This window comes from Cannabis sativa, chromosome 3, assembly GCF_029168945.1.
Source record: "Cannabis sativa cultivar Pink pepper isolate KNU-18-1 chromosome 3, ASM2916894v1, whole genome shotgun sequence".
Taxonomy (NCBI): Eukaryota; Viridiplantae; Streptophyta; class Magnoliopsida; order Rosales; family Cannabaceae; genus Cannabis; species Cannabis sativa.
This window is the reverse complement of record NC_083603.1, coordinates 65,867,354-65,892,064: the sequence shown is the minus strand read 5'-3', so window position 1 is coordinate 65,892,064 and position 24,711 is coordinate 65,867,354. Positions and strand designations below refer to the sequence as shown.

Genomic DNA, 24,711 nt, shown 5'->3' with positions numbered 1-24,711 from the left:
GGATCATTGATCACATTAGGGTTATAACAATGGATAACTAATGACGTGTCTATATCGTGGAACATATAGAGCGTTTCTATATGACTGAGAGTGCAATTCCAAGTTCTAAGTGTGGATTCAATGAGGAATTAATAAGTTAGGGAATTTACTTGGTAAATTCGGTTCGACTTATTGGAAGCTCGGTTATATAGACCCATGGTCCCCATACTAGTTGAGACCATACTGCTTGTAAGACTCAGTTAATTGATTTTAATTAATCAATTATAATTCTAAAAGTTAGACTATGTCTACTTTATGAATTCTCACAGTTTAAGGATGAAATCGTAAAGAAAAGGGTTTCTAGGTTTAATTATTAATTAAGAGACTTTGTATGTCTAATTGATAATTATTTTAAATGAAAATATTATTTAATAATCTATTTTAGTTATTAAATAATTAGTTTTGGCATTTAAATGATTAGAATTGGAAAAATGGCATTTTTGGAGAAATTGAAATAAAATTGAGGAAACTGCAAAATCCAAGTGAGGCCCATATCACCCTATGGCCGGCACCTCTTTGCTTGTTTCCCAATTATTATTTTCAATTTTAATTGCCATGTAATTGGTAATCAAAGCCTAGCTATAATAGGAAAGTGGTGGATCACACTAAATAAGGCAGTTAATCAATTACACAGTAAAAGAGGAAATTGTTTATTTGGAAAGTTGTGCTCTCCCTTTTCCCTATATAAAGCAACCTTGTTCTCTTCTCTTATATGAAGCCATAAGCCACTAAATTCAAGAGAGAAAAAGAGAGAAAATTTCGAAATCCTTGTGAGATGAGTATTGCCCACACACATCAAGTGGTATCTCAATCATAGTACGGAAGACTATGGAATTTCTGCATCAAAGAAGGAGAAAAGAAGATCCAGGTTCAGATCTTGGTGATGCTCTGCTACAGAAAGGAATCAAGGGCTAGAGATCTGAACGGAAGGAGTCATATTATTCCGCTGCACCCACTGTAAGGTTTTCTAACTTTATATGTGTTTATTTTCATTGTTTTAGAATTCATATTAGGTTGTTAATCCAACATACTTGTTAGTAAATCTAGATTCTGGTAAAATAATTTCCAACAATGATTCCCTTCGATCTTAGCAAATAGAAGTAAATGGATGAGCTCTTGTTTAACTGACTAATCATTAGATCACTAAATACCATTTACAGGTAGCTAAGTGTTTTAAATACATTGAGGGGTGAGAACGGTAAAGAAATCCCATCTCGATGTAGATCATCTATATAGAGGATCTTTAAATCACAATAAGATTATAACAATGGTTAAATGAGATAGTATATTGATATCGTGGAACATACAATATGCTCTATATAAGTCTGAGAGTGCAATTCTAAGTTCTAAGAGTGGATTCAGCGAAGAATTAATAAGTAGGAATTTACTTGGTAAATTTGGTTCACTTATTGGAAGCTCAGCATATAGATCCATGGTCCCCATTCTAGTTGAGAACATTCTGCTTGTAAGACTCATTAATTGATTCGTGATTGATCAATTATAATTCTAAAGTTAGACTATGTCTAATTTTATGAATTTTCACTAAGCAGGTGTGAAATTGTAAAGAAAAGAGTTTCTAGGTTTATTTATTTATTATGGACTTTATATGTCTAATTAATAATTAAATTAAATGACAATATTATTTAATAATCTATTTTAGTTATTAAATAATTAGTTTTGGCATTTAAAAGGTTAGAATTGGAAAATTGGCGTTTTTGAGAAAATAGAGATAAAATTTGATAAAACTGCAAAATCAAGTGGGGCCCACTACTACACCATGGCCGGCCACTTAATGAGTTTTTTCAAATTAATATTTTCATTATTTTAATGCCAAATTATTCTTAACCTAAACCTAGTAGTTGCCTATAAATAGAAAGTGATGGCTCAGTCAAATCATAAGTTTTCAGATCATCTTTCTGACAGAAATTTCTCTCTTCAGAAAAACTGAGCCTTCCCCACTTTCTATACCTGGCCGAAATCCCTATTCTCTTTTCTCCTTCATCAATTTCGAACCCTAGTGAGAGAGTAAGTGCCCACACACAGCAAGCAGTAACTCAATCATAGATTGGAAGACTGTGAAGGATCAAACTTGAAGAAGAAGGACATTCGGGATCAGAACTTGATTATACTCTGCTACAGAAAGGATACAAGGGTTAGAGATCTGAGTGGAAGGAGACATTAATTCCGCTGTATCAATGTAAGGTTTTCTTAACTTTATATGTGTTTAATTTATCGTTTTAGAAAGTTCATATTAGGGTGTTTAAACAACATACTTGTGAGTAGATCTAAGATCCTGGTAAAATAAATATCCAACATTTTTTTGGGGTATTTATAGGCCAATCCTCGTGTATACGCTACCTTGGATGGATCTTCATTGGCGCAAGATATGGTCGTTGTGTTGGTAGGTGGCGTTTTTCCCATATGGCATTTAAGGGTGTCGGATCGTACTGATTAAACAAGTTGGGCCTTGAACGCATGTCACTTCAGGGCTTCTCTTATTTGAATTCCCCTTATCCCTAGCCGTTGGATTTTTTGGGCAGGTACACGAGGACATGCATGCTTTGCACAATAGTGTGTCGTGGGAGAGAATCTCTGACATCGTACATGAAAAAGCCTGGTCACTAGGTTCGTAGCCTAACATGCGTGGACAAAGCTTGTACGAGCCGAAGGCGTACCCGGGATTGAGGCATTCTCGAAATGTCTTTTTGGGAAAATTTCTACTCTTCGTGGTAGTGCATGGTGTTGGTTCTTGGAGGTGAGGGAGACTTTGTTTCACAGATCCCTTCCGTGTTGTTAGCAATCAGGGAACTCCTCTTCACGGAACCTCTTCCCGCAAAGTTTGTGGCTTTACTTTCCCGGAGCATCAACGAAGGAAGTTGGTCCGGCTAATGACTCCTTAGCCTTTGTTGATTGAAGTCCACGTGTCACAATTAAGAAAACACGGATAACATTTATCCCCCAAGCATTTGGGGTGTGCCACGGTCTGGGATTTTTATAATTTATTTTTAATTTGAGATTTTAATTCTCTATGATAGAATATTAATTGATCTTGTTATTATGGGACAATTCATGTATGAAATATATTTCTTCAAATTTTGTAATTGTCGTGAATAGTAAAATAAGATGTGCGATAAAGTATTAATATATCATCCAAATGTAATAGTTTAGAAAAAATTTTAATAGTAAGAAATTTTTCACACATATTCAATAATCGAATTGTCACCCTGGGTATCTCAAAAGATCAACAATTGCATTATAATTAAGATTATTTGTGCTGAGTCAAACTATCAAAATGATCAATCAGTTTAGAAATTGTTGTCGATCAAACTCATATGTAGTAGCTTTTAGTAATGATAGTTGGTAAAAGATTTTAATTAGTGTGTGGTATAATTATTTTTCTTTTCCTATTTATACTTAATTTTAAATTTTGACACGGGGTCCCACCATGTCAAAGGTTTGTCCTTTGTTTCAAACTCATGGAGTGCGTGTATCACTAAAAGAAAACTATCTTTTTGTTAACAAAACTCATATATTAATTTATCTGATGATTAATTATAATTTTTAATTAATTATTTTTCTTACTTATTTACTTGATGAATATTTATAAATTTCAATTAATTAACTTTTAATGTCAAATTTATCTATTGATTTTTAATTCATTTTATTTTCCACTCAACAATAATTGTAACTAGAAAAGTACAGTATATTCAAGTTATTTAATCCTACAATAATCTATACAACCAACAATATAATCATAATGTAAGTGGTAAAGTTATTTTACATCAAGTACAATGGCTTGAGTTCAATCATTTGAAAAGATATGATTTTTTTTTATTTTATTTATTTTTAATTTAAGCTTTTAATGTATTTAATAATTTGAATTTTTTTTCAAAACAATAATTTAAATTTCTTTAAGATTTATTATATGGAACAATTCTTACATTATAAAAGTTTTAAAGTTTATAATTATTGTGGTGGAAAGTCTTAAATTTTTATTTGTTAGTATATATTTATGGTTGTATTACATAGTATAATAGTGAACAATATAATAACACGTGCAATAATAATAATAATCAAATGAAAAAACTTGTCAAAAAAAATTGAATAATAAATTTTGTCAAATAAAAAAATACATAATAAATAGATGAAAATTTTTGAACTAAAATATATCTGAATGATCTCGATTATCGTCGATCTCATCCGAATTTGATAGTCTATGACAAATTTAGATAATTATAAGACATGCAATAAGACATCAATATCATCAAAATATAATAATTTATTGTTATAAAACTTATTTGCTATTTAAGTGCACACGGTGATAATTTATTTGATATGCAAGTGACAGTAAAACATAACTAAATATTTCTTTATATAAATATATATATAAATATATATATATATTTCTTTTTTCTTCCCTTGTGTTTATTATCAAATGAACATGTCAAGAATTAAACTCATGTCACTTAACAAGAGATAAGACAACTTACCAAACATGTTAGAATAACTTTGTTGTTTAAATTAATTTTTATTGATTTATATTTTGTTGTGTATAAAATATAAATATATACATATGCACTTTCCAATGTAATAATATACATTTACTCTTTCTAATTATATATGTGTACTACTAATAAGTTCATGCATCATTTATATAGATATTGTAATTAAAATAAATAATTAATTCAATATTTAAAAATTTAAATATATTGAACATTTATCTTGAACTAAGTTGAAAAATAAACATATTATGAATATGTAATATTTACTATTTCATGCATGATTATATAAATAAAACAATTAAAGTATATAATTAATTTTATATTTAAAATTTTTAAATACATTAAACATTAAAATCTTGAAAAGTAAATTAATTCATATAATATGATAAAATTTTGAAATTATTAAATTAATTGAATTCTTAAATTAAATATAAATAAAGAAAAAGAAAATATTGCTTCTAAAAGATTGAACTCATGATATTTTAATTGTTTTAAGAGTACTTATATTAATTATTATAAGTTAAACATGTTAGAGTTTTTTATAAATATAATTATTGTTGTAAAAATAAATTTAATTAAAATATTTTTTTATGTAAATTTAAAATTAAAAAATATATATATAATTAAAATTAAATTTTTAATAGACATAAAATAAAAAGTAAAAAATTATGATTTAGAGTTAGGTTTGGAATTTTATTAGTTAAATCTATATTAATAATATTTAAAATTAATTATAAATAAATAAATAAATATATTAACTATGATGTAGTTTTTAAACATTAATTTAAGTCATTAGATTAAATCAAAAGTTATAAATTACTATCTCTATTAATAATATTAATAAGTATTTTATTTAATTTCTACTGTAATAGTCCCTCTATATATATAAACAATGCAAGTGGTTGGGTTAGTCATTGTCAATTGATATTAATTGTAGAAAGATCAAATCTCAAATATACTAATGCACATTCCAATACAAAAAGACATAAAATAGTGAATTTTATTGCAAACAATCTCTTGTAATAAACACCAATACTTGTTTCTAATGACACTAAAAGAAAGCTAAGAAGAAATTGCTTGTTTCCATCTCAAGAAAGAAATATACATTTCAGGTACAAAACATACATCCACCAAAACCACAACAAAGGAAATAGATATACCAATTCTATATTATTTGGTACTTTTAAATTTAAGTTTACCCTAATGTGAACTTAATTATTCTACAAGATACATCAAGTAAGAATAATCAATACACAATTCTTCTTAGATTTTCATTATTAATTAGTTGAGTTGGCAATTCAACCTTAGATCGATTAATCTCCCCTTTCTCACTAGATTACAAGAGAGGATTTTGTGAATAGAAATTAGGGTGTTATCCCTAAAATTGCAGAACCCATTAATCAAAACAATATAATTAAGATAATGATAATAAACTTACTAGCTAATTTTAGCCAAAGATTGTTCACATGACAAAGAGTTTTTACCTATTAAACTAGCTGGCTAAGCATTTAATTGTGTCATTGACTCTGATGACATGAATTTAAGTAGAGGTGTTTGAATTGCATGATTGGCCAACAGTTGCTTATACGTGTACCTGTTTCAGCTTCCATATACTAACTTGTACAAGAGAGAATATTATATAGATATAGGTTACACATAATTCAACAACTATATATGCTTCTTCTCATAATAATACATACCTATTAGTACTTTGCCCAAATCCATGTCCCTAATATACAAAAATGATAGCAGTGTATATACATGTATAATTGTTGATTTTGTTTTACAATAAATAAACATATTTCTTTTTCCAACTGCTTTCTTGTGGTTCTTACTTCTTGGTTTTACTAATTAAAGAGTAAGACTTTTCTGTTTCTCTCTCCACAACCTTTTCATTCCATGCAATTTTCCCTACTACTCCAATCACTCTACCTGCCCTCATTTCCTTTCTTTTTCTTACTCTTTTCACCCAAAACAAACAAACAAACAGACAAAATGAGAAAAAGCTTCTCTTGCAATCTCTTTTACTTTATTTTTTTCATTTCCAACCACACCAACCAAACATGCATATTATACAACCAAACATGTATACATATTCATTTTCTTACATGCTCTTCCTATTATAATCATCATTCAACCACCCATATCAAAGGAAAAACTGAAAAGTACTAAACATAATATAAACAAAATAAAATAAATAATGGAAGAAGAAGAAGAAAATGACCTTTCTAGAATGATAACTTAATAGCATCACCATTTCATGCTACCATGCATAATATTCCTCAGCAAGCTAATCCTTCTAAACATTCATTCATCTTCTTTTCCTTCAAGAAAAACTAAATCCCATTTTCTTTCTAATCTAACAGAGAAGAAAAAGAGCGAGAAAACTAAACATGAAAACATGAAAACATTATGAAGAAATAAAAAGTATGGTTATGGAAATAACATCAATGGAGGTCCATAATGTAGAGTCTCATATCCTCCAAGAACTACCCTTTACCAAAAATAGTCTATCACCTTCTTCCTCTTCCTCTTCATTTTCTTCTTCTTATTCTTCCTCTGCTGGTTCTTCTTCTTTCAGTGTAGTTCCTGTTATTACTTTATCCCCAGCTCAAACTGAACTAAATGGAGCAGAGAATCCCCACTACATACCAGGAAATAGTGATTCATCAAAGCTGGACTCATTCAATGAATGGCTCAGTTTTTTTGGCATAATGGAAAAGGGTTCTGGGATTGAGTGGAAGCAGATTGAGAACCGGTTCGACCAGATTTCCATAGCTGCAAATGGGTCTGAACCGGTTCTCAAATGCTCAGACTTTGGTTTCTGCATAGGTGAGAAAACATAATCATAATATTCAGATTGTTAAATGCTACATAGGACAACGTTATCATAACATGTTTTTGTCCAAGTTGACACAAGTACATGATGTCAAATTCTAGGACTTTTGTGTTATAATGTTACTTTTACGAACCTTAACTTAAATTTGTTGGTTTCTTTCTAAGGTGGATTTTATTTCTTTTCATTTTTTTGTTGTTGGTTATAGGAATGCAACAATCACCAGAATTTGCTAATGAGATATTGAGGGCTGTAAGGGGAAGAAAGGATTTCAAAACTTGTATAACAAAACAAGAACTCTATAGTTACTGGTGTCGTTTGACTGATCCTTGTATTGATTCAAGGATAAAGATCTTCTTTGACTTGTAATAATTTCCAATACCTCACTTAAGAAAATAATTATAGTCTTATACCATATAATATAATTTGTTTCATTTCTAATGTTTATTTCCTTTTGGTTTGCTTGGCAGGTGTGACAAAAATATGGATGGAAAAATTACTGAAACAGACGTCAAACAGGTTTAATGACTATCAACATTTTTATTTTTATAGGTGGTGTTTGGTAACACTTTTTTAATCAGTTTTCTGTTTTTAAAATTAGAAAAGTGAAAATATTTTTCTCAATAATGTTCTATAAAACTGTTTTCACTTTTCAATTTTTTAGTTGAGAATCAAAATTTTAAAAACAAAAAAAAAAAAAAAAATTACTTTTAATATTTTTTTAAACATTTTTTTTTAATCAATATTTTGAATTCTGACCAGACCCGAACCTAAATTCCTCCCACGGCCTTGGCGCTAAATCCGGCCTCTGACTCGAACTCGAATCCGATCCCGGATTTAGATCCGACTTAAATAAAATCAAAAAATAAAAATGAAAATAAATTTTACAGAACACACATTTGTTTTCTGTTTTTAAAATTGAAAAATAAAAGTGGTTACAGAAAGCACTTTTGTTTTTCAAAAATAAAATTTTTAAAAACAACAATTTTACTTTCATTTTGTGATTAAAAAATTTATAAACCATAAGTGTTACTAAACAGCACCTAAGGTCTAATTAATATATTTCCTTGGCCTTTAATAATATTTTTACTTTCTTACAAAGTTGGGTTATAGATTACTTAGTTGGATTAATATGCAGACTGTTTTACTAAGTGCGTGTACAAATAAATTGTCTCTCACGCATGAGGAAGCAGAAGACTATGCTTCTCTGGTTATGGAATTTCTTGACATAAAAAATAGAGGCTACATTGAGGTATACATACATAAAACCATGCATGCATTTTCATGTTCAAATCACTTTACCTTGTTTATTTTGATCAGGATCATAACTTTTTTCACAGTTACAAGAATTTGAAACACTATTCAGAGTGAGCTTGAGAAATGGCACACTACCGGCTAAGCAATCATCAGTGACACAAAAAACTCATGACCCTTTAACAGAGCAAACCTCAAAAGCTGAAATTTTATTCAGGTCATATTGGAGAAGAGCATGGATAGTGTTGTTTTGGATTGTTGTTTGCATTATTCTGTTCACATGGAAATTCATCCAATATCGGCATAGAGCAGCTTTTGAAGTTATGGGATACTGTGTTTCCACTGCCAAAGGTGCAGCCGAGACATTGAAATTCAACATGGCTCTCATCCTCCTCCCTGTTTGTCGTAATACAATCACATGGCTTAGGAGTAACCCAAGGATCAACTCAGTTATTCCCTTCAACGACAATATCAACTTCCACAAGGTAATTGTCCTTTTTGAAAGTACTGAGTAAATCTATCAGCTTCCCATAAACATACTTTGATTCCCATAGCATTTGATGTAAATATATATTATGTACAAGTAGATATGCAACTTCAATTTTCTAAATTTTTACATCATTGAAAAAGAAAATGAAGATTTGATCACTAAAGCTTTATGCTAAAACATGCTAGTTGAGTACAGTTGATTGCAGGAGGGATTGTGGTGGGAGTGATTCTTCATGGTGGCACTCATCTTGGTTGTGATTTCCCAAGAATTAGTAAATCCAACAATTCAGTTTTCCAACAGACAATAGCAGCCGGATTCGGGTACCACCAACCATCATACCTAGAGATATTAGCCACCACAGAGGTGGCAACAGGGATTGTTATGGTAGTGCTAATGGCCATTTCATTTTTACTAGCAACTAAGTGGCCACGACGCCAGTCGCCATTGCTACCAAGGACAGTTCGACATGTCACTGGATACAACACTTTTTGGTACTCTCACCACTTATTCATTCCTGTGTATGCCTTACTTATTATCCACTCCATGTTCCTATTCCTAACAGATGATGCGGCTGAAAAAACAGTGAGATCTTTTTCTAATTATTTCATTCAACTTTGTCAATGAGAAAATTTACTCTCAAATACATAAGTACATTGTTTCACTCATTTTTTCCTGAGTAGACATGGATGTACATTTCCATTCCAATTGCTGTATACACCGGAGAACGGATCCTCAGAGCCATAAGATCAAGCAGCTGTGAGGTTCAAATTTTGAAGGTTGACAAACAATCCTCTTCCTTCAGAAAATTTGAAAACTCATCTGTTGTTACCATATGAAATGACAATCAGTTCTGTAATGGTGTAACCCAAAAATGCAGGCAAGTTTTTATCCAGGAAAAGTTTTGTCCCTCAAGTTGCAGAAACCAGAAGGATTTAGGTACCAGAGTGGCATGTACATATTCATTCAATGCCCTCAAATATCACCATTTGAATGGTAATATCTAGATGCCTTCTTGTCAAGTATAGCCTAATATTCTTACTTCTGTTATTGAAGGTTTCTATAGAAATATACATTTGATTTGAAATTTTTGAATTGTTTCCAATGATCACTCCTTTTCGTTATCTCAGGCATCCATTCTCACTAACTTCAGGACCAGAAGATGACTATTTAAGTGTGCATATAAGAACTCTAGGTGACTGGAGTTATACAATATATAGTATTTTCCAAGAGGTAATAAGCAGTAATTTCACTGAAGCTAAGAGAAGAATCTTTTTTTTAATAATAATAAAAAAAAATGCTCACTCTTGAAGTTTTCCAGGCAACACTATCTGGGGGAAAGAAGTACCCTAAAATATACATCGATGGGCCTTATGGAGCTGCCTCCCAAGACCATGTCAAGTATGATATGGTTGTGCTGATTGGTCTTGGAATAGGAGCTACACCCTTCATCAGCATCCTCAAAGATGTTGTCAATGGCATTAGAGAAGCAAAAATCAACCAAGTAATAATATTTTGGCCTTTTTTTTCGTGACGATTTTGGAGTAATTTGCTTATGGGGTTGGTAATTTTTTATAAATATGGAAAAAAAAAAAAGTTTACTTTTTTATAGGTCATAAAAAATAATTAAAAAAAGATATAAGACTAAAAATAAAAAAGTTTTTAAAGTTAGGGAAACTAAATAAAAAATCATAAATAAAGTTGATAAGATTTCTAATAATAAATATTATCGGAAAAGGCACTAGGACAGTCATCGTTGCTGGAAAATTCGTCGAAACAGCCACCATCGTCGAAAATTTTGTTGGAATTTTTCATCCTTGCAGGAAAAATCACTAAAATTTGTCATCGTCATCGGAAAAGTCATCGAAAAGTCACTGGAGTTGTCATTGGCATTGAAAAAGTCATCGAAATTTTTATTGTTACCGGAGTTGGATGTTGAACTTGGACGTTAGAATATGACACAAAGAAACTGGTTACGTCAATTAATTAGATAAAAATCTGAGACAGAAAAATTAGTTTTGTAAAGCAATCAAAATTAAAAATAACACACAAAAACTAATTATGTAAAAATAAGGTGTCGTTTGGTAAAACTTTTGTTTTTTAATTTTTAATCGCAAAATGAAAGGAAAATTTTTATTTTTAAAAATTTTGTTTTTGAAAAACAAAAATGTGTTTATAACCACTTTTATATTTTAATATTAAAAACAAAAAAAATAATAGTGTGTTCTGTAAAGTTTATTTTCTTTTTCATTTTTTGATTTTATTTAAGTTTGGTCTAGGACTGGGGTCAGATTCGGGTTCAGTGCTAGGGCCGTGGGGGGATTTGGGTCCGGTTCTGGTCGGAGTCCAAAATATTAATTAAGGAAAAAAAATTGTTTAAAATATATTAAAAGTATTTTTTTTTTCAAAATTTTGATTCTTAATTAAAAAATTGAAAAGTAAAAACAATTTTATAGAACATGTTTTTAAAAAATATTTCACTTTTCTAATTTTAAAAACAGAAAACTGATTATAAAAGTGTTACCAAACTCCACCTAAATAAATCAAAAACCGGTTACTTAAATTAACTAAATCAAAAATCAATTCTCGAAATAACTAAATTAAAAACATGTTCTTTGAATAATTAAATAAAAAAAAAAATCAGTTTCTGAAATAAATAATTAAAGAACAGTTTTATGAATGACTAAATCAAAAACCAACCGAGACATAAATTAAAATAAAACCGGTTCCATAACAAAATGAGTAAAAACAAATAACACACAATAATTTAAAAAACGGTTGTAATTAAAAAAAAAAAAAAGAGGGCAATCAGTTTCAAAAACACCAAGACATAAAATAAAATAGAACTTGATTCACAAAAAAAAATGAGAAAAAACAAATAACACACAATAACAACCGGTTATAATTAAAAAAAAAAAACAAGAGGGAACCAGTTCCAAAAACACTAAAAGACATAAATTAAGACCGATTCTACAACAAGATGAGTCAAACCATACAACACATAATAACTCAAAAATCGATTATAATTATAAGAATAATTAGTATTTTTGTCCCCTGAACTTTCGGCACTACTTGAATTCGTCCCTTAAAATATACGGTTTGTTAAAAATTTCCCTTAAAATATAACAGTTATTTAATTATGCCTCTTATGTTAGGTTCCGTTTCTTTTATCGTCAAAAAATAGTATTTTTTTCCTCTTGAACTTTGACCAATATAAAATTTTGCTCCTTTTATTAAAAAAATTAACTTTAAAAATTATAATATCCTATTAATTTGAAAAAAAAATAATAAAAAGTATTTAAAAATCTGATAAAAATATTAAATTTATTACAAAATACTATTTTTCTTAAAAAAAACTTAAATTATTCCTAAGAAGATATTTCTAAATTTTATGTTATTTATAAACAAGTGTCTTAAAAAATTAAACTAAAATTATTAAGAATCTAATAAATAATTTAAATAAACTAAGATTTTTTTTAAGAAAAAATCAAACTTATTTATATTTATAAACTCATATCTTAACAAATAAAAAAATAATTAAAAATTCAATAAAAATATAAATTATTTGAAAAAATATTTAGAAATTAAACTAAAAAAAATGTTATTTTACTTAAATCTACATTTTTTTGAGAAAAATAAAATGACAAATCTACAAAAAAAAAAAATATGGGAATATAAAAAGGGCAAATACTATTTTGGATCTTGTGTTTGTTTTACAAAAGTTATCAATTAGACCCTCTGTTTTGTTAAATGACAAAATGGATCCTATATTTTCCAAAATGGTAAAAATAAAACCCTAAGCTCAATTTTTAAGAATTTTATTTTTTAATATAACTAACTTTAAGATTATTTCTAACACGAACATGTACAAAAAAAAAAAAAAGTAATCAATTTTGTCATAACATCTCTATATCAGATTATTATTAAGTTTTATTTTGATAAAAAATCAATTTAGGGTCTTATTTGTATAATTTTAGAAAATACAGGGTCTATTTTGTCATTTAACGAAACAGAGGGTCCAATTAATAACTTTTGTAAAATACATGGTCTAAAATGATATTTACCCATATAAAAATATATTACAAAAATATGGCATATTTTTAAACCATAAAAATGTAAATACTTGTAAAAACTCATAACATAAATGCATTAAAAAATATCATAAAAAATAAAAGCTTTAAATCTTTTCATACTTGTGTAATTTTTACTATTGATTTTCTTATGTATAATTAAAGTTAACCGTGTTCTTGAATAGAATGGTTGGAACTTAAGAAAGGGTAGACCAGTTAAAGCCTATCTTTATTGGGTTACAAGAGAACAAAGCTCATTTGATTGGTTTAGAGATGTACTGAAGGAGATATCAAACTCTGACCAGAATCAGGTAAATGACACACCAACAATAAATATTCTACTTTCATTAAGGTTTGCCAAAATTTTGATGAGATGAACCCTTTTGGTGACTCTACAGTCCGTTGTAGAGGTACATAATTTCCTGACTAGCATATATCAGGAAGGAGATGTACGATCAACCTTAATAAGTGCTATTCAGGCCCTTCATCATGCCAAACATGGCATAGATATAGTCTCCAGGACTCCAGTAAGCACAAATACTACATAACTAAAGTCTTGGACTAAACCAGTGTGTTTAAAATTAGAACATCTTTAACACTAAAATTAAGCTATTTTCAGGTACGCACACATTTTTCTAGACCAAATTGGTTCAACATCTTTTCAAAACTAGCTTGGAGACATAGAGGAGCCAGGATTGGTAAAGATTTCAACACTCAAAAACACCTCAGTTAATTGTTATATAAGAGTCTAGTTGTTGATTATCTAGTGGTTCATCCCAACTTTGCAGGGGTATTTTACTGTGGTCCATCTGCTTTAGCAAAAGAGTTAGAGGGATTATGTACCAAATTCTCTACCAAGACCACTACCAGATTCGTATTTCACAAGGAGCACTACTAGAACTATTTTTGTACACTTTTCATTGTCTTGTACCAATTCCACAATAGGAATTGTTCAACACCAATAAAGGTCTAAATGTACATAGCTATATTATTTTATTATATACATACATATATACATATATCTCTATCTCTTTCCCTCATACAGATCAACAAGATGGAAAAGTGACTCCTCTCTATTAATTCCATAGTTTGTTTTGTATTGATTTTTAAGTGAATAAATGTGAGAATTATACATCAAGATCTATGGTAGTCTGCCTTCCTTTTAGTTGCATTGAACTTGGAAACAAAATATGAACAATAAAAATTGGGAACGAATTAAGGGTTGATACAGGCTAAAGCAACAATACAGCACAACAGACATTCTGTTGAAACTCACTGATCCAAAGCAACTCAAACATAAAAGAGAGAAGGAGACCAGTTATATTAACCAGTCCGGACCTATCCATTTGTTTACAAGGTGATCTTTCCTATGAAAGATGATTATGATGAAATTGTATAAAAACTTAATATTTTAAAGATGAATTTTAAGTACAGAGGATAACCAAAAAGAAAAAACAAAATCAATTGAAACCATGATTCATAAGATGTTTAGTTCCCAGAAAATAGGTTTGATTCTGGAAGTAATTATTAGAGTAGAAGAGAAAGACTCAAATATAGCACCACGAATTTCAAACAAAGCCTCTGCTAAAACCTTATTTTGTTACTGTCGATGCCGCTTCTAAACACATTAGCCCTCCAGTGCTGATGCTCCAGAAATAATCTCAGTCAATTCTGTTGTGATAGATGCTTGACGGGTTCTGTAAACAATATTAAAAACAAGATCAGTCATGAGAAAGCACATATACACATACATGAATATTCAGAAAAAAATAACTTGGACTAAAAACACCATTGCCCAATAGGATCACCAAATATTGTTTTCCCCAACTTCATCTAGTCTGGAACTTCACTCAGTTAGACAATGGATGGGCAAGAGCAAATTTTCAATCAACTCAAGGAACCAAGTAATAACTCCCAACCCTTTGCTTTCTATCTCAGAACCAAGTACTTTGCTATATCTCTACTTGGCCATGCCACTGATTAAAGCTTCTGACACTCCCATTCCACACTATATTCTATCTAGTTTGTTTTCAAACTAGACGAATTCACTCAGCTTAACATCACTTTCATCTACCATCAACAATAATTGGCAGTTATTGTGTCTCTATGGTCCCAAAAGCACCCATCTCATCCACACAAAAAAGCTTTAAAAGTTGTATGTCAAAAGTGTGAAAGAGCCATATATACCGGTTATAAGTAAGTGTGAGACGGTCAAGCATTTCTCCAGCATTTCTGCTTGAACTATCCATAGCAGACATCCTCGCCCCTTGCTCACTACAAGCATTCTCCATCACAGCGTTGAACAAGACCTGATAGACATGTAGAATAGTTTTAAAGACAGTATGCAGACCATAACCAGTTCAAAATTTTGACTAAAGAAAAATATCCTTTAAAAAAAACTAATACTAGTTTTGCACCAACCATGCCAAAAACTCACAGCTAAATTGGAGGTTAATAGCCTCCATTAAGGATTCAGATTCACATTTCATGATATTCAACCCATTTGGATAGAAAATTGTTCGCGAGAAAAAATAAATTAAAAAAAGATACTTTTCACAATAAAAAAAACAACTGTTCTCCGCGAATTAACAGAAGGCATAAAGAAACTTCAGGAATCAGTTAATGTCTAAATTAAGATGTTCCAATTGTATGGGTGCCTAATGTCTTAAGCAGATTATAGTTGCTTTACGCTATAAAAAAAACATAATTCAAAGTAGGTACACCAGAAGTCATTTAATGTGATGAAAAAAGTGCATCGCGATATGCCTTTAAATTTAACTTCATATCATGGCTAGAAACTTTAAAATAGTTTCTCCTAATTTATGTACTCATGGCCAGCCTAAAGTAAAAGTTTTGTTGAAAAAGAGACATACACAAGAAAACTGGAACTCGGTCAGATTCTGGAGAACTTCTGACTTTGTCTCACCACCTTCAATCTCATAGGAGTCTAAATCACCGATCTTTCCCCCAGCTTCAGCCTCTCTCTCCACGACCTATAATATCACATCATTATTCATTCATCCGGCAAACTAACTAAAGAGTTGAGAATAAAAAAGCAATAAACTGGAATCAAAGAATTAGTAGATCTGTTCCGCCCAAAAGGGGAATGGGCTAGGGCTATGAACTTATAATCAATAATCTGATGATCAAGTCGATTCCATGATTATAAGTTCATTCCATACCGGACCAGACCGGAATAGGGTTATATACATTCTAATTATGAGAAGGGGTCATTCGAGCATATCTAAATAGATACTATGTTTACATATGGATCCCTACGTCGTTACATTCCATTAAGGATTAGGAATAGGCGTAATCAGACCTGCTTTCTACATCTCTTGTTATTTGGGACCCTATTCACTTCTTTGGGCTTCTATTCAATCGAGAAATTACCTCTGGAGACAACACAGTTGACACTGTTGGAATAAAAGAGACAACTGACTGGAACTTGTTGAAGATAACTCTAAGGGCATCATACTCCACATTTTTCAAAATGTCATCAGCAAGAACAGAAACCTGCAAAAGGAGTAAGTTACAGACTTGTGTCGTCATTACATGGACTGATAATACAAAATTTTACAACATAATAAGCTCTGCAAAAGAAAAATAGTTCATCAAAGAGTATTAATAAATCAAGCGATCAACCAGATAAAATTTACTATTAAGATGTATAAAGATTCAAAGGCAACAGAATATCAATTGGCTAATGATGAGATCAATGATTAAAGCTTAAAATAGTAAAAGTAGTTTTTCAGCATAATGACTAACAAAATTAACCTAAGAACACATACACTGATAATTTTAATACATGCAAACAGACAAGATCGTTACTCAGTCATATCATAAATGGGACAGGATCCTGGGATACCAACCTGAGTATAATTAAGAGGATTCTTCTGCAACTCAGTCATTGTCAGGTCAATATGTTTCTTTGAGTCACGTATCAATTGAGCTTTTGCCTTCTCACCCAATACAACATATTTTGTATGTTTCTCAGGACCTGTAGTAAATAAAAAAAATATATTTATATTCAACTTTAATGACATTGAATCTTCACAGACATTAAATACTAAACAACCAGCCTGCAGATTTACCAGAATTCATCTTGAAGAAACCCTTGCTTATCCTGACCGAGGTGGAATTAATTCCACCACAAAGTCCTTTGTCTGAAGATACAGTTACAATAACGTTCTTCTTAACATCAACACCTAGTATAACACCATAAATTAGTTAGCGGAAAAAATACTGTAGAAAGTTTTAAAAGTCAATAAAAAAGAAAAAAAAAACACATAAAGAATATACATATATAAGGGGGTGATTGTTATGGGATTTGGATTCTTGGGTATGGGAATGAGAAACCAAATCTATGTTTGGTGTATGATTTTAGTGGAAGGTTTATGTTTGTGTGGTTGTATGTTAGTTTATTTATGGGGTAATCTCAAACTCTTTGAACACTTGAGTTTGAGATTCCCTTTATCTCAACCCCTCTCAACCATAGTCCACCAAGTAAAACACTAACACCAAACACCCCCACAAATAAAAGTAAACAAAAAGAATCATGATGTATCACAGCGATCAGAGTGTTTGCAGCTTTTAGTAATACAGAGACTTCTTACTTGTATAAATATTATTCTTCGATGCCAACCTTCAACTCACAAACCAACTACTTCTAGAAGAGCAATAAAATAACCAACATAATCAGTCGCAAGTTTATTCTACTCTATGTTTTTTACCCCCCATGTTGCAGTCTACAGTGGCTTCTAGATCTACCCTTCATTAACATGGAACTTTAAGGAGTAAAAATATGATACCACCGTGTTGAGAAACATACTGGGAACATCACCAAGAAGTGCAGTAAAAGGCTGCCATAAGCCACGGGAATTTTCAGCTTTATTTTGAATTGCTCGTAGCTTTGAGGCTGCAACCATCTTCATTGCCTTTGTAATCTTTTGGATATTTTTCACACTCTTCATTCGGTTCCTAACTAAATAAACAAGACATCAAAAAGCTATCAATACAATATGTGATGTTACCATATTTTGCCAAAATAATATCACGATATACATATTTCCTTTAACAAAAGACCACAAGTATACCAGCCCATTACCAAAAAGAAAGCAACGTATAAGAACAACACTTACCAATTTGAGTTGAAATAGAGCGTACTCCTCCACAAGGAGCCTGCTCCCTGCACACCCAAACAAATCAAATATATTCATTGTTAGCTACATGCTACTGTTATTAGCTTCTTATACTAGAAAAAAAAAATGCACAAAATGCAGCCGCAGCTGAAATGATAATGCTTCAAAACTTTTCACGTATATTTTCATTCAAACTTACGACCAAAATAAAATTAAGATGTAACTATTCAGACCACTTAACGTTCTCACCGCATCTCTTAAAATGGCGAGTAAATCAAGCTAAGTACCAAACCATATAGTTAAATGGTTTAAATACAATGGCGCAGAGGTTTAAAACACAAGACTCCGCAAAAGAATTAGAATTTCAAAGATTTCACAAAGCACAACTATGCTTGATGCCACCGTATATCTTAATCAAAGCAGTAGCCGCGAACCAAAAACCAAACCAAAGAACGCCCAAATTCAAATCGTTCAAAAAACATCCATTCATTGGTTTATGGTATGGATGCATCAATTTAAAATTATATATGCTGCGTGCATTTTTGTGTTTACCAATAAATAGAGGACCACCCCACACTCACACACACACAAAAAAAAAAAGTCTTTGACTATTATTCATTAAAAAGAAATTTGAACATTGTTTTTCCCTTCCCCAACCTTCTCGGAAACCAAATAGTGAAACGATAATAAGATTTGAGAAAAATAAAAATCATACTCAGCAATGAGAGAGGATCGGAGGGCGGCGGCGGCAGAGATCGGATTTGGGGAGGTCAGAGGGGAGAGATAGCGCCTCCCCTCTCGTCTCAGAGCTGCCATGGCCATTGGTACAGATCGATAAGGAAGATCGTGAAAACCCTAGAAATTGGAAGCTTGGATCGGAAACCCTTTTCTTACGAGTGATTAGAGCTCAATGACGGAGAGAGATGTGAGCGTGGCCTTTGGGTTAATGGGAAATTGGTTTTGGCAAGGACGAGAATTGATTCGTACAAGGTCAAAAATGAAATGACGTCGTATTGTATTTTCTTTCTTTCTTTCTTTTAGGGTTTTTGTTTGGGATAATTGCAGCAAGTACCCAAAAATTTGAGGTTAATGCAGATTAGTCTCAATCTCAAAAATTAGCGGTAAAAATACTCAAGGTCGACAAAGTTGTTTGTCCATTCATACACAATCGTTAGTATAAGTAACGTGACACGTGGACGCCCCAGATTTAATCCCTTTTTAACCTTTTTTTTTTTGAAAATAAAGGAAGCTTTATTAATAAACTTCTTTCATGATTACATCACGAACATCAGGAGTAAAATCATTACTCCTAAAAACACGATCAGCGACATAAGATGAAGCTCAAGCAAAAGCATGAGCAACACCATTAGCAGATTGTTTAACAAATAAAATAGACACATCACTAACACCTTCCAACAACATCTTACAATCGGAAATTACACCCCCAAAATATGAAAACATAGGAAGTGGACTACGCAGAGCTTGAATCACAGTAAAACAATCGGATTCAATGGTAACCTGATTCCAACCTTTCTTTTTGAGCCAACTTAATGCCTCCCTCACACCCATAGCCTCAGCTAATTCTGGAGTTACGATACCGGGATTACAGCAAGAAATTACTTCCAATACATGACCCGAAGCATCCCTAGCAACACAAGCAAAACTATACCTATTAGGATCATAGAAAAGAGCTGCATCGGTATTAATTTTGACCTCCCCTGTTGCTGGTATTTGCCAAGAAAGTGCACCATCGGCTGCTGTCAAAAATGCAGCAGTAGGAACGTAATCTTTGTCTTGCACTTTACTCCATTGTTCCAACATACTCAAAGCCAAGACAGTGACAGTCGCCACACTAGCACTTTTTTCCTTCCAAACACAATCATTTCTAGCCTTCCATATAGCCCAACAAGTCATGGCTATGATCTTTCTTTGATCCCCCTCAAAAGTTTGAAAGCAAGCCTCAATCCAACCTGTGAAAGTACCAACATACTCCAAATCAACATCTATTCCCGTATTGACCCAACAAGCCCGAGCAAAAGAACACTCCACCAGTCGATGCAATATTGTTTCATTATTGGAAGAACACACAGGACAAATAGTATCAATATTGACATGTCTATACCGAAGCATGGATTTGGTTGGTAAACAATTTGATGCCGCTCTCCACAATAAATCTTTCACCTTCGAAGGAACTTTAAGTCGCCATAACTTACCCCAGAAATCAGACCCCACCAGCTGTTGGAAATTATTTTACCAGGCTCTTAGATCTACTCACAAGTATGTTTATAAACACCCTAAATATGAACTTTCTAAAACGATAAAATAAACACATATAAAGTTTAAGAAACCTTACATTGGGTGCAGCGGAATATAATTACTCCTTCCGTTCAGATATCTAGCCGTTGATTCCTTTCTGTAGCAGAGCATTATCAATATCTGAACCTGGATCTCTTTCTCTAAATCTTTGATGCTGAAACTCCTTCTTGCTGAAAGTCTTTCTTCACGATCTTCCTCACTATGATTGAGGTATCACTTGCTGTGTGTGGGCACTACTCATACACTAAGAATTTCGAAATCTCAATGAGGAAGAGAGAGAGAGTGGGTTGGGCCAAAGATAGGGAGAGAGAGAGAGGCTCAGTTTTTTCTGAATGAAAAAGTAGAAAATTTAAGTGTAAATTTCCTGAAGCCTTCACTATCTATTTATAGCATTCCACTAGGGTTAGGTTTGAATTATTTGGCATTAAAATAATGAAAATATCATAGGGAAAAACCTTACAAAAGTGGCCGGCCCTACCTAGTGGATTTGGGCCTCACTTTTTGCAATTTTGCAGTTTTATCTTTTCTGCATCTGATTTTCTCAAAAACGCCAATTTTCTAATTCAACCATTTAAATGCCAATTCTAACTATTTAATAACTATAAATAATTATTAAATAATATTGTCATTTATCATATTTATTAATTGAACCATACAAAGTATCATAATTAACAAATATGCCCCTAAAACTCTTTCTTTACAATTTCGCCCTTACTTAGTGAAAAATTCACAAATAGACATAGTCTAATTTGAGAATTATAATTGATTAATCAAAACCAATTACGTGAGTCTTACAAGCAATATTATCTCAACTAGTGCGGGGACCATGGGTCTATATAACCGAGCTTCCAATAAGTAGATCAAGAATTTATTACTAAAATTCACTAACTTATTAATTCTTCGTTGAATCCACGCATAGAACTTAGAATTGCACTCTCAGTTATATAGAATGCTCTATATGTTCCACCATATAGACACATCATTAGTTATCCATTGTTATAATCCTAATGTGATCACTGATCCTCTATATGAATGATCTACACTGTAAAGGGATTAAATTACCGTTACACCCTACAATGTATTTATTCCTTAAAATACTTGACCCCGTATAAATGATATTTCAGCTTATGTGAAATGAGTACTCCACTATTTATGTTCGTTTGGTCAAGCTCGAAGGAGATCATCCTTTGCTTACTATTCGCCAGATAGAAGCTATAGATTCCATGTTTATGATAGCGCTCCCACTCAATTGCACTACCGTGTTCCCAAAATGTACGTATCACCCATGACCTAAAATTAGGCTTAACTAACAAATCAAAGAACACGAATAGCCTCTCGAGATTGAGCCTAATCATTTCAGGATTAAGATCATTTGATCTAGGATCAACTAGGCGATATTGACTTGAATAGATATTACGGTAAGTTTAATAAATCTAAGTCAAAGTTCAATATCGGTCCCTTCCGATGCATACTCCATGCATCCAACCTGAGCTTTACTTTAACCAATGCTCTGGAGAGAACATAGCACTTCTCCAAATGCAAGCAAACTCTATTGTAGATTATCATATCAGTAAAACCCTATGTCTGATAAATCTAGGAAACTTTATTCACATAGTCATGTTTACTTTCCAATGTGTTGACCGCACAATAAACAGGATCAAGTATGTGAAAAAGGGTTTCAGATGAATTTATACATTATGTACATATAATCATGAAATAAATCATGTGAACCATGCAACATTAAATGTTATTTCTGATCTATATTAATAAGTAAATCTGATTATATTGAAATGAGTCTTATTTAGGGCATAAAACCCAACAAACTCCCACTTGCACTAATATAAAACAAAAAGTGCGTTTCAAATAATCTCAACACCTCGGTATACAAATCAAGTGTAGTAGTAGTAAACTCCTCGTAATAGGATCTGAAAGGTTGAATTAACCACAACCTTTTCTCCACCATTACTATTCCTTAATCACAAAATCATTAATAATGTGAAATTCCTCTCTATATGTCTACTCTCTTAGGATACTGGATTCTTATACCTTTGGCAACTACTTTTGGTTAATCGGGAAATTAACACTAGTAGTTTAGGCAATTTGGAATGGTGCCAAAACTGTATAGAACTTTCCTTAGACTGAATAAGTACCTTTCCTGCAACTTTAACATTCAGTCCCTTTCTGGTAGACCTAGAGACTTCAGATAGGTTTTTACACTTCTCCAAAATCACTATTCCACCCCCAGAGTAACCACCATCTTATCAGAAAGATTTACTAGCACAAAGGCAAATTTTGAAATCTGATATGGTGTAGTCTAAGAGTTTGAAACACACCCTTATAGACTAACATATAGTTCCTCTTCTTTATCTTAAGATTTACTTGATTGTCTTCCAATGTTCTTCTCCTGGATTAATCTGATACCTACTCATTACTCTCACTCAACAGCAGGTGTCTGGTCTAAGGCATACAAAAGCATATTTAAGACCTCTCACTGTTGATATAAGAAATTTTTTCATGGCTTTATCTTTTCTAGAATAGTTGAGACTTTTCCTTAGATAAATAAAATCTATACCTAAGAAGTTGTGAAGCCTCTATAGATTGCCATTAGAAAGAAAATGCTTCAGCATCTTACTAAAGTAAGTTGCTTGCATTAGAGTAAGTAATTACCAGGTATACCACAAGCCATAGGTTTAGATAAACTCAAACCTATAATACTAGGAACAGGAAGTTTGTTAAGTCCATAGAATAGACTTATTAACTAATTTTCCTTTTATGTCCTTGTAATGGAAAACTTTAGGTTATTCCATGTGAATGGATTAAACCATAGTTCTATTGGCTTTTCTTCTTAGTTTCTTATCTTGACAATCCATTACTTGTTTAAACTCACAGTGGATTTTAATCACTAGTGTCTCCCAAGTCATAAGAAAGTGAGTTCCTCAAAACTCTCCCACTACGACAAGGTACCGTGAATTATGTCTAAGAAAACTAAATGGTATTAACTGTTGGAAATTATTTTACCAGGATCTTAGATCTACTCACAAGTATGTTTATTAACACCATAAATATGAACTTTCTAAAACGATGAAATAAACACATATAAAGTTTAGGAAACCTTACATTGGGTGCAGCGGAATAATATGACTCCTTCCGTTCAGATATCTAGCCCTTGATTCCTTTATGTAGCAGAGCATTATCAATATCTGAACCTGGATCTCTTTCTCTGAATCTTTGATGTTGAAACCTCCTTCTTGCTGAAAGTCTTTTTTCACGATCTTCCTCACTATGATTGAGGTATCACTTGCTGTGTGTGGGCACTACTCATACACTAAGAATTTCGAAATCTCAATGAGGAAGAGAGAGAGAGTGGGTTGGGCCAAAGATAGGGAGAGAGAGAGAGGCTCAGTTTTTTCTGAATGAAAAAGTAGAAAATTTAAGTGTAAATTTCCTGAAGCCTTCACTATCTATTTATAGCATTCCACTAGGGTGAGGTTTGAATTATTTGGCATTAAAATAATGAAAAAATCAGTTCAAATTTCCTACAAAAGTGGCCGGCCCTATACTAGTGGATTTGGGCCTCACTTTCTGCAATTTTGCAGTTTTACCTTTTCTGCATCTGATTTTCTCAAAAACGCCAATTTTCTAATTCAACCATTTAAATGCCAATTCTAACTATTTAATAACTATAAATAATTATTAAATAATATTGTCATTTATCATATTTATTAATTGAACCATACAAAGTATCATAATTAACAAATATGCCCCTAATAACTCATTCTTTACAATTTCGCCCTTACTTACTGAAAAATTCACAAATAGACATAGTCTAAATTGAGAATTATAATTGATTAATCAAAACCAATTATATGAGTCTTACAAGCAATATTATCTCAACTAGTGCGGGGACCATGGGTCTATATAACCGAGCTTCCAATAAGTAGATCAAGAATTTATTACTAAAATTCACTAACTTATTAATTCTTCGTTGAATCCACGCATAGAACTTAGAATTGCACTCTCAGTTATATAGAATGCTCTATATGTTCCACCATATAGACGCATCATT

General features: G+C 31.6%; 3 protein-coding genes across 3 annotated transcripts; 1 reads left to right on the top strand and 2 right to left on the bottom strand.

Annotated features, from left to right (window-relative positions):
- The first annotated feature begins 6,691 nt into the window (after window positions 1-6,691).
- On the top strand, window positions 6,692-14,790 carry LOC115709133 (respiratory burst oxidase homolog protein A). Its single transcript, XM_030637166.2, has 14 exons — window positions 6,692-7,373; window positions 7,586-7,742; window positions 7,848-7,896; window positions 8,516-8,629; window positions 8,718-9,116; window positions 9,317-9,703; window positions 9,802-9,897; window positions 9,999-10,114; window positions 10,249-10,351; window positions 10,440-10,622; window positions 13,374-13,499; window positions 13,587-13,715; window positions 13,808-13,886; window positions 13,977-14,790. Exons 1-14 carry the CDS (start codon window positions 6,971-6,973, stop codon window positions 14,084-14,086), a joined length of 2,451 nt encoding a protein of 816 aa, XP_030493026.2. The 5' UTR covers window positions 6,692-6,970; the 3' UTR covers window positions 14,087-14,790.
- LOC115709134 (ATP synthase subunit gamma, mitochondrial) lies at window positions 14,488-19,422 on the bottom strand. The gene is made up of 9 exons (XM_030637167.2): window positions 19,045-19,422; window positions 18,330-18,376; window positions 18,020-18,172; window positions 17,283-17,396; window positions 17,061-17,188; window positions 16,582-16,704; window positions 16,062-16,181; window positions 15,376-15,497; window positions 14,488-14,885 (listed from the first exon to the last, which is right to left on the bottom strand). The coding sequence occupies exons 1-9, from the start codon at window positions 19,149-19,151 to the stop codon at window positions 14,816-14,818; spliced, it is 984 nt and encodes a 327-aa protein (XP_030493027.1). The 5' UTR covers window positions 19,152-19,422; the 3' UTR covers window positions 14,488-14,815.
- Window positions 19,423-19,670: 248 nt separating this feature from the next.
- LOC133036240 (uncharacterized) lies at window positions 19,671-20,459 on the bottom strand. Its single transcript, XM_061112760.1, has one exon. It carries the CDS (start codon window positions 20,457-20,459, stop codon window positions 19,671-19,673), a length of 789 nt encoding a protein of 262 aa, XP_060968743.1.
- Between the last annotated feature and the right edge of the window lie 4,252 nt (window positions 20,460-24,711).

Coding starts and splice junctions, on each gene's coding strand:
- LOC115709133 (XM_030637166.2), top strand. CDS start 6,971: ATGGTTATGGAAATAACATCAATGGAGGTCCATAATGTAGAGTCTCAT. Junction 8,630..8,717: donor AAAATAGAGGCTACATTGAG/GTATACATACAT, acceptor CTTTTTTCACAG/TTACAAGAATTTGAAACACT. Junction 9,117..9,316: donor ACAATATCAACTTCCACAAG/GTAATTGTCCTT, acceptor AGTTGAGTACAG/TTGATTGCAGGAGGGATTGT.
- LOC115709134 (XM_030637167.2), bottom strand. CDS start 19,151: ATGGCCATGGCAGCTCTGAGACGAGAGGGGAGGCGCTATCTCTCCCCT. Junction 18,173..18,329: donor CTCTATTTCAACTCAAATTG/GTAAGTGTTGTT, acceptor TTGTTTATTTAG/TTAGGAACCGAATGAAGAGT. Junction 14,886..15,375: donor CTCACACTTACTTATAACCG/GTATATATGGCT, acceptor TATTGTTTACAG/AACCCGTCAAGCATCTATCA.
- LOC133036240 (XM_061112760.1), bottom strand. CDS start 20,459: ATGCTTCGGTATAGACATGTCAATATTGATACTATTTGTCCTGTGTGT.